Source organism: Pogona vitticeps, chromosome 2, assembly GCF_051106095.1.
Source record: "Pogona vitticeps strain Pit_001003342236 chromosome 2, PviZW2.1, whole genome shotgun sequence".
Classification (NCBI taxonomy): domain Eukaryota; kingdom Metazoa; phylum Chordata; class Lepidosauria; order Squamata; family Agamidae; genus Pogona; species Pogona vitticeps.
In genome coordinates this window covers 133,982,610-134,001,767 of record NC_135784.1, presented here as the reverse complement: position 1 = coordinate 134,001,767, position 19,158 = coordinate 133,982,610, and the positions used below count along the sequence as shown (strand labels likewise).

The 19,158-nt window shown below is 39.6% G+C and overlaps 1 protein-coding gene across 3 annotated transcripts in view; it reads right to left on the bottom strand.

Annotated features, from left to right (window-relative positions):
* Positions 1–1,613: 1,613 nt before the first annotated feature.
* The window catches only part of PRPSAP1 (phosphoribosyl pyrophosphate synthetase associated protein 1), a 43,881-nt gene continuing 26,336 nt past the window's right edge, over positions 1,614–19,158 (bottom strand). For all 3 annotated transcript variants that reach the window (XM_072990494.2, XM_072990495.2, XM_072990493.2), the window contains 7 exons: positions 18,950–19,122; positions 17,966–18,081; positions 16,732–16,787; positions 14,058–14,203; positions 9,913–9,983; positions 8,110–8,260; positions 1,614–5,858 (listed from right to left, as the gene is read on the bottom strand). In XM_072990494.2, coding sequence (XP_072846595.1) covers positions 5,704–5,858; positions 8,110–8,260; positions 9,913–9,983; positions 14,058–14,203; positions 16,732–16,787; positions 17,966–18,081; positions 18,950–19,122 — 868 coding nt within the window. In that variant the 3' untranslated portion in view covers positions 1,614–5,703. The remainder of the gene's footprint in view (positions 5,859–8,109; positions 8,261–9,912; positions 9,984–14,057; positions 14,204–16,731; positions 16,788–17,965; positions 18,082–18,949; positions 19,123–19,158) is intronic.

The following is a 19,158-nucleotide window of genomic DNA, read 5'->3' as shown; positions in this document are numbered from 1 at the left end:
TGCAAAATCTCTATTTCAGTTCCACATGCTGTGAGATGGGCCCCAATCTGACTTGCATTCTGGCTCAGGAAAAAGAAGGGGATTCAGGTTTTGTTGAGCAGTGTATTTGATATGAGTAAGATTCAGCAATTTTTTCTAAAATACACCGGAAGACCTCCCACATGATATATATATTTCACAGCCATGGACAATTTTCTAGAAGAGTCTTCTTACATAAATTGAACTACTACCTGTACACACATTCTTTCAACGAAAATCCTATTCAGGTGTTATAGAATGCCATTTCTTTGACATGGTCAGAGGGGAGCAGCTAACCCTCTCCCTATTTTCTTCAACAAGAACAAGTCTGAAGAAGAGAAATCCCTGTTCAAATTTAGGCTTTCCGTACAAAGATGAATTTTAATTTTCTAGGTCCATTGCTCACATGTAGAGCTTACTGAGTTGGAATTAATCCTCTACAGCAATTGTTCCCAACCTTGGGTCCCCTGATGTTCTTGAACTAAAACTCCCAGAAGCCTTCACCACTAGATGTGCTGGCTGGGATTTCTGGGAGTTGTAGTTCAAGAACCTCTGGGGACCCAAGATTAGGAAAAACTGTTCTACAGATTGATTATTCACCTTAAGAAGGCAACAGCAGGGATGGGGCTAGCATGTTGACAAAGCTAGATCCTTTAATGCCTAAAGAGGGTGACCATGTTTGCTCTGTTAGAATACTGCACTTTCTGACCACAGTATTTTGCACTTAAAGACACAGCTATTGCTTGATAAGTTTTGTTTCCTAGGCTAAAATACCGTGAACAATGGATAGTCCCTGGGACATCCATGACAACATGGTTATTATGGAAACATGTCATTTTCCTAATTTTGAACAGCACTTTTCAGATATGGTATGATGTTGTACAACATCAAAGTTAGAAAAACCACATATATCTCTTTTTTTCTAAGGGATAGAACCTAAAAAGACTAATGCACTTTAATCAACCTTATATGAGATAAGTTTTAGAATGTCCTCCTCTTTGGAGATCTGTGCTGGTGTATATACTTACTCTGTTTTTAAAAGGCAATGAAAATGCAAGCAGCATATTAATCCAAAACAGGTCAAAACATGAAACTGTACTGGTTTCAAAAGATACCTTATTAGAGCATCATGCATATTTCCAAAAGATAAAACATTTCATCGGATTATACAGGTGTAGTGGGCCCATGGTTTTTCACTCATTCTGTGCAGCTTGGGTTGCTGTGCCATTCTTGCACAATGGGGCACAGCACCATCTGGGAGTCTCAGAAAGCTGAGGTGCAAATGATTTTCTCTTCTTTCACATGTTTAGTTTGTGCAGACAGTGGATAGCTTAAAATGGTAGGCAGGCAACTGCATTAATCAATGTTTTTTATGCACCACCCTGTCATCTTGGTCAAAAAAGGCATTAAGTAACTATGAAGCAAATTACAGCACAAAACAAGGGAGAAATGCTTCTGCTGTTAAAATTTCAAATTAATAAAAACATGGAGTAATGAAAATGAATAAAACTACTTTAAATGTAAAACTGAGAAACTATTTCCTATTAAAAAATAGATAATTATTACATCATCAGATAGTAATTTTGAATGTTAAGTGATTTTGAGACTTTCCTTTGCAATTTTTAATGGCTATTTAAAATAGGACACTGCACTGTTGTTACACAGTTCTGAAAGTAATTAAAAGCAGAGTGTTTCAGTCAAGGAACAATGAATGGAAACAAAAACCAAAGAATGAATAAACGTGCCAGTATTTACAGAGATTTGTGAAATTCTCCCATAAGCAGGAACTGGGAAAATAATCAGCAGAGGTAGGTGAGACAGAGGTAGTCTCTTCCCAAGAACCTCAGTGTGATGGAATAGGAAAGGCTTTTCACACTTATATGGTTTTAAGGCTAATAAGACTAAAGAAAGAATCCTGTGCGAATTAGCATCAACTGGATTCTGTGGGGGAACCCCCCACAAATTTAGGCTTAAGTGCAGATACAAAGATTCTACAATTAGCCATCTCATGAAAGGCAGATGCCATTCACAATACTTTTACATAACTTGAGTGAATCACCTTTTCCAGATCTCACTTCCATGAACAGATTGTCTTTGCCAAACTACTTAACAGGAAGATCAAGCTCCAATACAGTGTTTGAACAAAGCTATACGATAATGCACAGATGAATATTTTTGCTCACCAATACGTATATGAGTAATTTTGATGGTTTTCAAGTCTAGCAACTAAATATCCAGCATAAATTGTAAAATGCTTAAGAGCAAAGGAGACATCATAACAGAGTTTCATGCCACCCACTCTAGGAAATGCAATTAATAGTTTTAAAAATGTATTCTGTTCACACTGAAAAAATATCAGAAGACTTTGAACTCAAGCTTATAAAATCACAGTAATGAAACAGGCATGGTAACCTTTCTCTTAATGCTCAGTATTAACAGTGAAATCACTGTGAGTCTATCCCGAAGTATTGCTTAGAGATCTGAGATTCAACTCACAGGAATCTAACACTTGTAAACTTAGATTTCTACAGTGAACAGTGTCCTTGTATGTCAACATACACACTTATATAATCGCCAGGAGACAAAAAAAGGTAGTTGTGTTGTGCATTTTTGCATAAATAAATCGAGGATTCTTTACCTGCTGAACAGTTAAGGCCTCTCCTGGACTTGTAATCTTCTTCTGATTAAACTAGATTCAGATGTGGGAGGAAAATATGTAGGGGGGAATAAGAAAGAAAAATGCACCCTTAAGGATTAAATGGAGTGGGGGTTGGAAGAATGTGCATGGCTCCCCATGAAATCCTCTTACATGTTTCTGATTACTCATGTAGTTAATGGAGGGAAGAGAGTGTCACATCAAAAGCTGGTTCTGGTTAACCTGTCCAGAAGGTACACTGTGTGTGGCTCAGTTCCTACAATTGCAAACATGAACTCAAATTGCCACTGAATACTTCAAGCACTTAAACCCCACCTAGTTATGTTTGCATATATGCTTGTGAAGCTGGTGTAGCATTGCTGCACTTTTAGCATCCAATTGTCACCACTTCTGGTATAGGTCTGGTTGGGTGAAACAACTCTTTGAATATGGCTATTGGTTTGGATTAGTTAACCAATAACTTCTGTAATTTTTTTGCTGGTAAGTTCCAGAACAGGATCATTATCCTCCTCTTTCTCCCAATGCAGACATTTGGAAGATCGATTATATTACAATGCACTTAAATACAAACACATAAACAAGAAGCCTCTGACAGCAGCGGCTGAGATGCTATGATGTCATGGAGAACTAGCCAGTGATATAACAGATGAGTTAATGAATCCATTTATTTATAGCCAACCCAATAGTAAATGTTCAGGACAAGTCACTGTTAAGTGTAAAGATTCCATCAGAGCAGAATATCTCATTCAGAATGGCCACCTTAAACAAGGTTAATTTGACCTTGAATGCGGGTGGCAACAGGAACAGCCGCAATGTGCAAGCAAGCAGTTCTGGCTATATCACAGAATGTTAAGAAGATGGATTATAAATACTCTTTATATGCTTCTGATGTAGTGTGTGCAGTAGCAGTGAGTACTTGAAACCCACAGCTTCAGTCATTAGATTCTGAAGGAAGCATATCTGAAGTACTTTTCGTAATGGATCCAGCTGCAATCAGTATGAAGCTTAGGGAGACTGAATCTGGAGGGGGATGGTAAGCTAAACGATGGGGTAAATTAAACAGCGAGCTAAAAAATAGAAAGGCAAGCGGGGCTACATAGGCCAAGAAGAAAGCTTAACTAGGGAAATCATATATGCAAGACTTTAGGTATTATGAGAAAAGGAGTGGCCATGAAGGGAGTGAACACAGGAAGATGGAGAAGAACTCTGGTCAGAGGTACATGGTTTGTCAAGATTCTGTTCCCTTAACTCAAATCATAGGGGCCTGGTTTTATCATGTGTGGGTTCCCCCTCTGCCTTTCACTCTATCACCAGTATGGTGAGGGGAGAGATCTGCTCTTGATGTAATTTTGCTGTCAGTCAGATCTTAAAAGATAAATAGTCTGGACTCAGAAAACCTAAGCAAGCAGTTACATCAAAGGAAAGGAAAGCTCAGCCTATTGAATTGGTCAAACTACTGCAGAGTGAAATGACAAGCATTAGTCTAGATCATGCTACGGAGGCTTCTGCAAAGGGAGCTGCTGGATCAGCAAACTGTGCCTTCTTTATCCCATCTTTATGGTAGCTTTGCCTTTCTGAATGGCTGTCACTAATGAGAAAGACAAGGAGTAACCAAGCCCTGTGCCTAATCTGACCACAAACAGCTTCACAGCTCATAAATAAATTCAACAGCAGATTTAGGCCTCCAGCACAGAAAGAGTACAGATAACTCTGTGCTCTGCTTTACAGCCACTGGTAGGAAAATAAGTCACATTTCTGTTGTCATACAGGTATGGTATTCATTCTTAGAAATGACATCGAGCTGAATGTAGAATTAATTTACTTGAGAGCATGATCTACTCGTAAAGCTCTGGAATCTTGATGATCCAAAAGCACTAGGCAGGCACTTCCAAAATATACTTGGGACCTACTAGAGTACTTGAGGACTCTTATACATGTACTACTGGCATCGTCGGAGGAGGCTGCAGGGAAACAGAGCACAAAGGGTGGGCAGGGCTTTCTTTCCCCCAAGCCAGAAGGTGGCGACTAACTGACAGTTCCTAGAAGAAACCAAGTTCTGCACCTCCACTTATTAAAATGTTTTAAAGCACAGCAAGAGGAGGCAGGCTGAATAGCCTGCAAAGAATTTAATGTTGAAAAATAGAAGAGACCACTTTATCTTGCTAACACAGATTGACCCAGTAATATTTGACTAGTTTTACTATTCTGCATCAGGGAATACAGCTGCATAAGACACACGGAGGAATTGCAAGGATTTCTCCATACTTTCTGCAGAAAAAAATACAGTTTTGAGCCACATGTGAACACAGAATATCGCCAGAAGTAAATCTCATTTCACTGGGCTTGATTTCACATTTTGCTCAGAAATTATTGTAGTTAATAGAAGTCCTACAATCCCCTGACATGTCAGATAGTCAGGATTATAATCTATTGCTCTATAACTGATAATGTGTAGAATATTTTAGTTTCCACAACTCTGGAACCACTTAGCATTGTGTTGTGTTCTTCCTGACAAAATAACCACTGCTGCCATGAAATGAATCTACATTTAGACAATTTTGCAAGCGGAATCTCTGTTGCATCCTTGAAATTAAAAATGGTTCTGAAGAGGGCATTATGCACACTAGCAGTGGAAAAGGAAAGCCACTTCCTTCTGTGTAGCCTGTTGGGCTCCCACATGACTACAGAAACTGTAAAGTCAAATTCCCACAAATATCAGAATATCATTCTCAGTCAACCTCTCACAAAACATCAGATTTGTTTAACAAGGGCAAAAGGCCACCACTATTACAATTCACACAATTTAAAACCGATTCCAGTGCCTCTCTTTATCTTGACTGAACAATTGCTTGGCAGCTGGCCCAGTGAAATTTTGATACTTTGAGCTCATGCCGTCAGTCCCTAAATAACCAAATCCATTATAAAACTTTTTAAAAAGTATACTATCAATTTTATGGCACTGCTTTTTCATGCATGTTTCCTTTCTCCTTTCTGTTACAGGAAACCAGCTGGAAAAATGACAGGTGAAACTAATCATCCATGGTAATGTTACGGAAGAGGTAAGCCATGGACTCTCCATTGTGGATTCGGCGTATGGCTTCAGAGAGAATCAAACTGATATCCACAGTCTTTATCTTGGGACACTGCAGCTTCTGCACTTCATGAGGAACTGTATTGGTGACGACTACCTACCGATGCAGAAGGGGGGAAAAATTAGGAAAAAAGATGAAAACATCAATTTCAAGTAAATCCACAAAGAACAAAATCTGACTTTAAAAACCAAAAACCAAGTACCTACATTATCATTGATTCTATAATGTAAGAGACATTGCAGCTGGATTTATAGATTGCTTCAAATATTTGTATCTAATGTACATCACTATATAATCAAGTAATGCTATTATAATGATTGCATGATTACAGGATAAACCAAAAAAGCAAGGTTTTATGAAAATAATAGGTAAAGGTTCCCCTTGACATTTAGTCCAGTTGTGTCCGACTCTAGGGCGCGTTGCTCATCCCCGTTTCCAAGCCGTAGAGCCAGCGTTTGTCCAAAGACAGTTTCCGTGGTCACGTGGTCAGCGCGACTAGACACGGAACCCTGTTACCTTCCCACCATGATGGTACCTATTTATCTACTCGCATTTACATGCTTTCGAGCTGCTAGGTTGGCGGGAGCTGGGACAAGCGATGAGAGCTCACTCCGTCGCATGGATTCGATCTTACAACTGCTGGTCTTCTGACCCTGCAGTACAGAGGCTTCTGTAGTTTAATCCAATTTAGCCAGTGAAGCTCCACGAAAGCCCTTCTCACTGCAGGTTAAAGAATGTGTATAACCCAGGCTGACCACCAACTAAGAACAAGAACTTCAATGTGCCTGTTTTTTTTCCTCCAAAGGGAAGCTACATACAAAATGGTATGAAATGTGAAGCGTTCCTATACAGTGGCTCACAGTACAGAAGTGTATAACAAGACTGGAGGCTTTCTAGCATTACTCTACATGAGGGACGTACAAGCTATGGCCTTCCAGATGTTGTTGGGACTCCAATTCCTATCAAGTGTAGCCAGTTGAGCCAAGATGAAGGCTAATGGATGTTGTGACCAGCCCGAGCTTAGGCTTGTCACTTTAAAAAATAGCTTTCCTTTAAAAAGTATGACATCAGCCATTAACCACATCAGACCTAGTGGTTAAAGAATGAAACATGATAGTCTTTTTATTACAAAGTAACATCAGCTTGAGAAGAGATCTAAGCTTCAGTTCTTTTTCAGTCACAACCCAACAAACCACTTTTATTTCTTCAGTTATACTTTCCTCCCTCCTTTACTTCCAGCCCCACATGCACCACCCAGCCAATCATCTTGCTTCCCTGTTACCAAGCAGATTAGTCAAGGTTCCTGTCATAGATAGTAGAGTACAACATTATCTGGAAAGCCACAGTTCTTCTACCCCCCTGCTTGAGGGTGTATGCAGCCTTTCAAAAGTCTGAACACCAGTAACCAGAAACAGTAGGATAAGGTCTTGTACTCAGGGAACAATTTTTCATCACAGCATTTGATAGCTATGCTTAGAGTACTCCCATTGATTTCAACAGGTCAAATTAGTCAAGAGTAATTTAAGTCCTGCTGATTTCAGTGATTCTGGATCTAACTCACAGTCTGGAAACATGAAGTGCAAAACTACAGCTACGTGAAAAATAGCTGCTGAATGCAAATAGAGGAGGAAAGGTACAGCTCAGGGTAAAGTAGAAAACTTATTTTCTTTAGAAAAATAAACCTTAGGGGATTCTCTTTCTATAAGGTTTAGTTTTAAGTCAATTATTTATCTACAACTGACAAAAGAAAGACATTTGGTCTCCAATTTCAGAAAAACTGTTTAAACCAAATGAACTTTCTCTGAGCTACTAGATCTCTTAGGAAAAGAGAAATGAAGGCAGAAATCAAGATAACCTTATACTAAAAAAAGAGAAATAGAAGGAAAGAAAAATATACAGTAATATTTTTAAGACTAACATTTTAGAATGAGCTCCCAGATATACAACCCCCTTTTCCAGGTACATGAACCTCAGATTTGGGCCATGGGTTTATGTATAGTATATATGGTGCAAGGATGGAAAAAGGATGAAGTGAAAACAGTACATTAATCTTGGTAGTGAGCTTCCAAGGTCACAATAGCCAAATTAACACAGGAAGTGAACATTCAAGCTGTTGATATGACATAATCCTTTTTCCCTTGAAACATGACAGTTAGCTTTACCCATTAACAATTACATATTAATGTCATTTACACCTCCATAATTAATACCTACAACAGGCTTGCACTTCACACACAACTTACCAGTGGGTTTACACCCCATGATTTGATACTAATATTTTAAAACAGAAAAACACACACTCCTTTTTACAGACAAGGGCCTCAATCTACCACCTATGGATACCTGCCTCATCAATTGATGACTCTTCAATCAAGCGTGGAGCATCTGCAGACAAGAGCCCATGAGTGGCCATGACAAAGATCTTGTAAGCACCGCGCTCTTTCAGGATTTCGGCTGCTGCCACAAAGCTTTCCACATCGTCAATGATGTCATCCTGAGAATCAAAGGAAATGTCTTTTAAAACCTGGAAGTTGCTAGGAAATCCAAACCACACTCCTTTGCCCCACAGGCCTCTGCCATCATCTGGAAATGCTGCAACTCCTTCCTTCCTTCCTTCCTTCCTTCCTTCCTTCCTTCCTTCCTTCCTTCCTTCCTTCCTTCATTCATTCATTCATTCATTTTATACCCTGCCTATCTAGTCAATTGTGACCACTATGCAAAGTTTTGGTATGTTACCAACTAATATTATAGCAGCAAGTATATTCTACCTGCCCACAAACAATTACTATGATAAAGGTCATGCATTACTATGATCTGTGGTTGAGGAAACCCCTTCTCCTAAGGTTTGGGGAAATCTGGACAGAATCCATTTTTTGGGGACTGAAAGTCCAAAAGCTACAAAGAACTTTGACATCACAACAATGGCTTTCTTGTGCACTGTTCCAACCGGATGCTTCCAAAGATTGCTTCAGACTACAGCTCTGTGCTTTTGTCAGCAGATCTCACCACAGGTATGTTTTCCCCAATGATATCTCCATGTTGTGAGAAGCCAGAATGTAGACTGAATATCATATACAGTTTTGGGACAAGGCCCTGCTAGCCACATGGACTGTGGAGGAACCAGCATAAGCTGCAGTACATTTGGTACTTGCCTGGGAAGCAGTGAAGAGCCGGGGCAACACACCAAATCTGTTAGAGCTACTATTGGACTAACAGATAATCTAAAACACAGCTCACCCCAACCAAACCACTGTCACACTGGCAAGCTTCTCACAAGCCTCAGAAGGGCTTTGATGTCTCAATTTAGGATTTTCAAACAAACACTCCCCCAAATAGGAAGACTACTATACTGCAGAGTCTCGGCTTTGAGGACAACATGTAATTCCAAACAAAGTGGTGCACACAAGAAAGGAGCTACAATCCATCCAGATCAGGATTAGAGATGGATACAAACTGCAGTTCTGTGGTTTGGCCCAGTCGGCTGCCACATCTGCACAGGTGTTCCACCGGCACAGTGCACTCCCCTCTCCCACCTCCTCTGCACATCTGCCCATTCCTTGAGTGATGCATGCTTCCCTTCCCACCTCCTCAGTGTGACTTCCCACTCAGCCATCCCAGCACACACTCCCCTCCTCTGGCGGCTGCCCACTCAAAGGTAGTGCTGCAGGCTTCCCTGCCCTGCCTCCTCGTCTGAGTGGATGGCTGCTGGAGGAGGCGGAGGGAAGCACGCATTGCCCAAGGAATGAGTGAACAGGCAGAGGAGGCAGGAGAGGGGAGTGTGCCAGACCCACAGAACACCTGCAGGTGTGGTGCCAAACTGGGTCAAACCACTGAACTGCAGTTCATGTCCATCTCAGCATTGTTTTCTTTTTACACATTTAATGAAATGGGAACATTTGGGAAGTCTATACCACAGTGTGCTGTAATAAACACCTAACACTGAAGTACAACATTCTTATTTAATGAAGCAGGGGGAAAAAATGAAACAGGAAGATATTGTATGACTGCTTAAGTGTTCCAGTAGAAACAATGAACTTTTGGCTTCAAGCCCAGGAACTGAAATCTCAGCTATATCTAGGTATAAATAATTTAAAAAGATGAAACTGGGGGAAATCCCATTCACCCTCTTGGCCTTTTGTTCCTTACCACAATTATGGCAATTCTACCTCCGACATCTCCAACTACTGTTATTGGTGGTTTCTCTTTGGCCATCATCACTAAGGGGGGAAAAATCAAAAAATTATTTCACAATCACAGTTTTGTTGTACCCACCTTTCTTGTGGTAATGTGGGCGTCATATAAGTTAAATAAATAAATAAATAAATAAATATAAAGCATAGTTCTCATGCATTTCTACTGAACTGTATACAATATCGAAAGGTATTGTGGCTTCTAGTATCTAAGAACAGAGATTCTTTTTACATCAAATAGAATAGATAAAGAATTATTCAGATGGACATTAAGCTCAGATAAACAATAAAAATTAGCTCTATTTTACTTGTAAATGCCACTGAAACAAATAAATGTTCTATTATCATGAAGAAAGATAATATTGCAATTGTATGTCAACGTTTAAACATAATGAAGGTCAGGATACTTTTATTAACTCCTTTCTTTGGACTTACTGAAGTGTGCACTAAAAAAAATTAATGGAACAGTAGTTAAGGGTGCAGACCTACCCAGTTTTAGAAAGATTCTTTCTTTTACTTGAATAATTATCTCTAAAGGAAAAAGAAACAAGCTTTTGTTCACCTAACGTTTAAGAGGAAGAAAATCACATTGGTCTAAAAGGAGATGAAATAAATCTCAGAATTAATATCTCTGGTTTTCTTCTCCTGAGTGAGGAATTGGGTTTCATTAAAAAGGAATGAACTCAATACTACCATTGTTTCCAGAGGGGTCATAGATCAGAGACCTAGTTAAAGGAACCTCTTTAAAGTGTTTCACAAAGTTACTAGTACAAAATGCATATCCATGAAAGAGTTCATTTATTCAAAAGAGATCATGTGATAATAGAACCAAAGAAATTCTGGTCCTGTTTCCAGGGCACTAAAGTTTAGTTCAATGCTGCTTGCTAGAAAACTCTCATATGGCTTGCTCTGATGATATGGAGTATGTGATACAAATGCAGGGGTCATGGGGTTATAGTTCTACAGCAAGCAGTATAGATGGCGAAGGGCAAGTTCAAACTCTGGCTTGAAAGTTACAAGATTTATTTATTTATTTATTTATTTAATTTATACCCCGCCCCTCTAGACCATGTCTACTCAGGTCGGCTTACAACATAAAATATATCAATATAAAATATAAATATAGTCATAAAATACAATTTCTATATTAATTAAAACAATTAATTTAAAAAAGAATTACCAAGATGGTAATTCACCCTCTTGAAAAGAAGAAATAAAAAGAGTTAGCTGACTGGAGGGAAGGCCTGCCTAAATAGCCAAGTTTTTAACTGTCTTTTAAAAACACCCAGCGAGGGTGCCAGCCAAATTCCGCACGAATCACTGGAGGGAGATTGTTCCAGAGGTGAGGAGCCACCGCCGAGAAGGCCCGGTTTCTAGTTCTTTCCTTACGGGCCTCTCTTAGCATCAGGCTCCTTGGCCTCACCTCCTGACTCATGCGGGTGATACAGGTAGACCTTGGTGGGAGTAGGCGTTCCGCCAAATATCGAGGTCCTAAACCATTTAGTCAGCATTAATATTTTGAAGTCAATGCGGAACCGAATAGGCAGCCAGTGCAGCGTGGCCAGAATAGGAGAAATATGTTGGAATTTTCTCGCTCCGCTAAGGAGTCTGACCGCCGCATTCTGCACCATTTGGAGTTTCCGCATCAGCCTCAAAGGCAGCCCCACGTAGAGCGCGTTACAGTGATCTAATCTTGAGATTACGAGCACATGCACCAAGGTAGTGAGTGCCCCCACATCGAGATAGGGTCGCAGCCGGGCTATCCGCCAAAGGTGGTAGAAGGTGGTGCGGACCACCGACGCCACTTGCGTTTCCATCGTGAGCGCCGGGTCCAGATGGACCCCATTCTTTGCGGCCAGGGTCACCCCCCCTTGAATGAGAGAGAGTCACCCAGACCGCCAACAGTGGGGGCACCCACCCTCAGAACCTCCGTCTTGTCCAGGTTCAGCCTCATGATTAACATCATGAGGCATTAAAAATGGGAAAGGGTGTTAATGGGAACAACCTAGTATGTAATAATGTTAAATTTTAACAATTACGGGTTTTGAAACAAGTTGCATAATGAATTTAAAAAGAAACCTCCCTATTGAAACAACCTCTTTCATGGCTACTTTCAACAAGAAAAGAGGAGAGATTCTACTTAATAACCTTGCCTCAACATTTATTTTTAAAATGCTAAACATTAGATTCCATGGTGGTGTACAAAAGCCATAAATAAAATTACTTGCAGAAAACCACAACAGAAAGGTAACTACCTTAATTACAGAACCACAAACCAAAAGGCCAAATAAACTCAAAGACCGTTCATGGTAACCACCCAGAGTGGCCTTAGTAGCCAAAAGGGTGGTATATAAAAGGAAGGAAGGGATGGACTAACTAAATGAAATAACATCAGCCACCCCACAGGCTTTTATTCTGATGTCTACATGTTTAAAACAGGAGTACACACAGAAACATCGCTCTGGAGCTCTCGATGCACCTGGCGGGGAGCCCCACCGCACACCTTCCTGATTAAGTGGAGAGCCTCTGCATGTCCCATATTAAGTACCACTAATTGTGTTTTAATTTTCAACTGGAATTAACCTAGTTAACAAAGAAAATCTTGCTTTACAGTCAGTTTTATAAAACACTAGTAAGATTTGTGGTGCATTCTGATATATAATGAATCCGTTCACTAACTAGGGTCACATAACTCAAAGATAGGGAAGTGATTTGAAGTGTTTCCGCTACAACTTCATCTAATTATTCATTGAATATAAGATAGCAATGAGTCACTCCTTTGGAATGCAATGTTTTCAGCAATGATTTTAAGTCTAAAAGTAAGATTACCTTTTTTTTTACTGAAGTTAGACAACATCGAAATGGCCTTTAATGAACTGATTTTAATTCACAGCGCTACAAACGTGTGTGTGTGTGTATTTTGCTCAACTAAGTTTTGAAGTCCTTTGCTAATGATTAAATGCTAGACTCTATACAGATGATTTAAACTTCTCAGGACTCAGGACTTCTGTTATGTTAAAGAACAGTATTTTCAGGTGGCTCTATTTTAACACAGGAATAAAAGTTATCAAATGCAGCGTAATATTTTTACAACAAAGCAACACAGGGTAGAACCATATAAAATATGGTTCTTAGCAATAACTGAAATATGAAAAGAAGTGGAGGACAGATAACAAATCGGTTTCCTTGCTGCTTTTGTTCTTTATAGAATAATTAGAACAACCATAGAATATGGCACACTTTCAGAATATTCTTGACAACAGACAAATATGGAAGAAAAATCTGTAAGTTTATACAAGACTGTATGACGGGACTTCAGAAGTCATGCTACCACTTGCTTCTATTTCAACAACATCCCTTTTAATTTTTCATGCATTCACTGTGATTTCTATGACAGTGATTGTCACCTGCAGCAACAGAAATAGGAACCTCACAAAGAAACGTTTACTCACACAATCAAGTTCCGAACAAAATACAGGAACAACCTTTTCCTACTGTCCTCTTTTTCCTAATTAGGCAGCACTGAACGGCCTGTAAGGGACTGATGAGACATCCTGCCAAAGCATTTACAGTACAAAAGACTATTTTGATTGGCTGTTTTTCAGAGTCACTGCCTACTGAAGCAACAAACCCATGTATGGGGTATACTGGGATGCATATAGTACTCATGCTATTTTTCCTCTGCAAAGAGAAAATTAGATGCAAGAAAAGAACCAGGACCCTTGCTCTTAACCTGCTTGTTCTCTGTATGAAGAAACCTGTTTTGCACTGAGAAATATTCCATGATGTAAGCCCCACCAGCAGCAGGATGTGATATAGCCTTGACACCAATTCACTGCTTCGGTGAGAACTAGGTTCTGCCCTGCTTGATCATTCTCAGCTGTATTCAAGCAACAATACAACTACCCTTAGATTATCTCTGGGAGGTATGTGCAGTTCAAAAGCTCTGATCAGACCTGGCCTGTGATCTGCCTTTCGATTGCTACCACACACTTTGACAACTTATTACGTGCAGAGCTTGTTTCTTCCACAGAGAACACAGATGGGCTTTCTTGCCTCACAAGCCAAACAAAACAAATACAGAAAAAGGCTAAAACATACAGGGCAACTCCAGGCCAGTGTGCAATGTTGTATTTTTTACTGTTGGAGGAGAGTGCCGTCCGTCATCCATGTCTTGCTCTGTGCACTGTGCCTCTCCGTGGATGACTGCCAGTCCTAGCCGCAGCCGCTCAGCGTAAGACTGGGCCCTACATAAAAATAACAGCATATTAGAGGTGCTCCAAAACCTCTTCCAAAAAACAAAACAAAACAATTTTCTTTGTTTAGCTTCTATATGCTTTATACAGCTAAGCAAATAAATTTCTGTATCTATTTGCTTTTCGCCAACAGTTAATGCTTAATAATCATTTAACAACTATTGATAATCAAAGGATCATAGAATAATGGAGTTGGAAGAGGCCTATAAGGCCATCGAGTCCAACCCTTTGCTTGAGGCTGGAATCCAAATCAAAGCAGATCTAACAGAGGGTTGTCCAGATTTCTTTTGAATGCCTCCAGCACTGGAGCACTCATCACCTCCCAAGGTAATTGGTTCCATTGTTGTGCTACTCTAACACTTAGGTTTTAGACAAAATCTGGCTTGAGCCTATTATGATGTATCCTGTACTCTGCGATGATCGAAAACAGATCCTGCCCCTCCTCCGTATGACTATCTTTCAAGTATTTGAAAAGTGCTATCAGATCTCCCCTCAGTCTTCTTTTCTTAATCACTGTTTTAGCAGAACTACTCCAATTCACATTCAGCAAAGTTCAGCTTAATATGAAGGCAAGATGCTGTTTTTTCTGGATGTGCTGCAAAGACTAGCATGAAATGACATTTTCCCTATCAATAACTAGGGAGAGAAAGATAAGCTGATGTTATCATTTCTATTAATGTCTGAGAAAATGTCTTCATAGGCTTCCCTCTTTGTGACAACCTCAAAGTATCTATAGATATTAGCCATACCAAACAGATCCAAAAACAAACAAAAACAACCTATGACAAAGGGGGAATAAATTGAAAATATTTCAAAGTGATTAAACCTATTAGCCCAAATTGTATCAGGCATTTTTGTTAAGGTTATTGTGGATTTTTCGGGCTCTTTAGCCGTGTTCTGAAAGTTGTTCTTCCTAATGTTTCACCAGTCTCTGTGGCCATGGGCATCTTCAGAGGACTGGAGTCAGAACTGTACTCTGGTGAGTAATTTTTGTTAAGGTTGCATCTCAGGGTGCATCTCAGTTGAGCTTGCAGCCAAAGTTCACCCCTTTGTCAGTCACAATTACCTAGGTCAATTTACCCAAATTTTATGCAGACACCAACAGGTATACTTTTTAAAAATGTAATTCAAATGCATTTTTGAAGACCAGACCAAAGTTATTGCAAACTCTTAAATGTATAAACCTGTGTCTTATTGTGGTAATGACTAGGTATCATACTGTTCTTTTGTATGGTCTTTTCTTCTTTGCTCTCAAAACAAGGTTAAAGGTCTTATTAAATTGTTAACCATACACACATTTTTATTTTGTAATGGCAAGCTATTATCATATATATTTGTGCATTTTATTTTCCCTGTGTAAATGGCAAAAAGTCTAGACTATATAAATCCAATATAGTAAAAAAAAAAAAAAGGGGGGGGAGACTAATGCCCAAAGCACTGAGGACCAGTAATGAACAGCTCTAGTTTAGATGGTTTAGCTTCTAGACAGAGTTTAGGCAGGATTTGCTAGAGTCCATTGTTAAAGTCTATCTTTCTGGCAGTCAATGGTACAATGGTGCCCCGCTTAACAGTTACCCCGCTCCACAACGAATTCGCTTAACGATGAGGTTTTTGCTATTGCAATAGCAATGTTTAAATAGGGAAAATCCGCTTGACGATGATCGGTTCCCTGCTTCGGGAACTGATTTTTCACTTTACGATGATCAAAACAGCTGATCGTCGGGTTTTCAAAATGGCTCCCTGCTGTATAGGGCTTTACAGGCACCGGAAAATGGCCGCCCTATGAAGGATCTTTGCTGGACACTGAGGTATTTCGCCCATTGGAATGCATTGAGTGGTTTTCAATGCATTTCAATGGGCTTTTTACTTTCGCTTGGCAACGATTTCGTTCTACAGCGATTTTGCTGGAACGGATTATTGTCGTCAAGTGAGGCACCACTGTATCTGTAAAGTTCCCCTGCAACACCACATGTTGAATTGGTCCATTCATTTCCCGCCTGCTTCTTTCATTTTCCACCTTTCATATCTGTACCTAACAATGCTAACGTATGTATCATCTTGGCAATAGCCTTCTCAGGTAGGGACTGGGCAAACCCCTCTATAGAGATGGTTATCCAACAATGTGCAGAGGTACACGCCTTTTAAACATTAAACCTGCCAGGGAAAGTGTTAAAACAATATTTCCGTGGCAATTCTATAAATATTAGTCCTAGAGTCACGCCTATGAATTTACACTATAAACATTTCTGGTTATCCTCTCTGCTCACAGATGAGCTCTCCAGTGGTGGGTAGGAAAAGTATTCCCACTGGTATTTAGAGCAAGTAGGCTACACAGCCTCCACACATCCCTCCTTGGGGTTCCTGGTACACCCCTGGGGAAAGGAACCGTGGGCATGTCTCTCTGCTGTGCCAGAAACAAGCATTCGCCACTGTTTCATAGCACAGTCATTTCTCCCAACAGACAAATATATTTTGCAGACGTGGAATATTTATTCATATCAGAACTAAATTGCAGATACCTCTTTGCAGCATCTGGACTTTTGGCTACAATTACTGCATTTCTGTAATCAGGAATCTACAGAAAAGAGAAAAGGATGTGAGATTTTACATGAGCAGAGCAACTCCATTAACTTAGCACAGTTTGAATGAATTGGTCTTCTATTCATCAGAATATCCTTTTAAATTTAATAATAAAAGCTGAGAGAAACACTGTCACCAATCCCAAAACACAGTGGACACAGCCCTCATTCACCTTAAATTAATTTCTAAATAATTTAATACAATCGCTGAACTCAGTACTGCAAAGTATTTACATTTTGATACCTCATTCATGAATTTCGGCAGATCCTATCTCAGGAACAACTAAAAATATGTAGGTGTAAATAAGCTTTATCAGGGAACCACAAGCTGGGATTAAACCTATTAATTTATACAAATCATTTATCTGAAATAAGAACTGTCCCCCTGTTTCAATCTACTAAAGTGCTGCCCAAGAACTGTCCAAGTCTAAGTTGATTCTAGCATGTATTTCCTATGCAGGCAAAGCAGAGCTATCAAAAGGCACATCCATGCTTTGCTCTACAGGACAAACAGCAGTGCTGGGGAGTGGGATGATGCTAATCAGGTAAATGTCATGTAGGAAAGGGCTGTGCTTCTCTTTCCATCCCTACCAGCACTGAAGTGCTAATCTGGATCAACTCCATCCCTGACTGCTATCCATAATTAAAAAAACCTTACTAATGGGTTGCCCAGTAATAAACCAAACAACGAGAACAGTAAAATACTTTGGGATATTTTGATAAAGTTATGTAGTAAGGTTGGCTAAGAAGAACATTATGCCAATTTAGAATTAGGCAGTACTTTATTTAGTCCAATGAAAATGCCACAGAAGCAAACCTATAAGTTTACATTAGATTAGATGGTACCAAAAAAAAAGGAATGTGAGGGCAAAAAACTCATAGACAATGCTTCCCAGATCCTGCTAAGAATTGAGCCTCCTGACAGCATTATTCTTAGCTTCCCTGACACGCTCAAACTCTCTTGCCCCATTAAGGTGCGATCCAAGAGAACGTAAACAGCGGATCATTAGACCACTGGTAAAGAGTTTCCTAATGTTCACTAATGGAATTCTCTCCACCACGAGAGAAGTTGTACATATTTTGTTGCTTCATGTACATATTTTGTTGCTTCATGAGTATGAGCAATTCCAAACATCAGTCTTAAATTATGACTTAAATACTGAAATTACTTCACCTCTTCCTGTATATACTGAAGCAAGAAAGGCGATGCCCTCAAGTTATCAACAGGAAAGCTGAAAAAACCTTGGATTTCTTTTTGATGTAGGTCCATAGTGATGATGTGGGTTAAACCTAAAAAGGGCACAGATTAAAGTCACTGAGTTCAAAGGCAAAAGAAGACATAAATCATGTTCAAGCACCTGAACTGTGTATCAAAATATTAGAGGCTTACAAAGCATCTCATTTACATTTATTAATTCCTTAGAGTAACCTATCTCTCAGGTTGGGGAAAACATGCATGGTATACATTCTTATGCACTATGGGATACAGATACTGTACTTTCATCAAATACAAAATGTGGCTAACACTGGTCTTTGTCACTAAAACACAAATTCAGAACACAGCAAAAGACTTTAACATGGTGCTCTCTGCTAATATTTTCATAAACACTCAGTCAAGGTACATTCTGATTCTGAGGACAGACACGCAGACGTGACTGGTGTCAAGGTTCAAGGTTCTCAGACAACAATCCTTATGTGAACCTGGTCACCTTGGTTATCACTCTCATATGTTCTAATAAACATCTAACTCTCAAATACATGTCTGGCCTAACATCCAAAACAGGTTAATGTACAAAAACAGATGTTGCTTTTTTATTGATTTCCTTTCCTTTCATGTTTCCTCCATATAATGCCAAAGGAGAAGCCCATAGTCCCACTCCTTTTCTCCCTAGAACAAATTTGTGACATAGGAAGATAGCAACTTACACCAAATTAGTCTGCAAGTTTGCTACCTTTTCAACATTTGTGAATACTTTCATAGTTACTCAAATTTGCTGCCTTCTTTATAACAAGTGTTTCTTCCTGCAAAAATGAAATTTGTTCTTTTAGCAGGAGAGGAGATCCCTCCAAAGACAGTAAATCCTTGTAACTTCTTTGGGGGGTGAAACTAGCTACTATTAAGCACAGCTGTAGAGGCACAATATTATTGCTCACTCACCTGCTTTAGCCAACATGGAAGCAAGAAGTTTGCAGACTATTGAGCCCCTCTTCCTCATTTTGCTTTGTTTGCTGTATGGGAAGTAAGGAATTACTCCAATGATATTTCTGGCACAGGAGGTCTTCAGTGCATAAGCCATAATCAATAGTTCCATCACGGCAGTGTTGACATCTCTGAAACAATTTAAAATATGAGTCAGTCATCCGTCT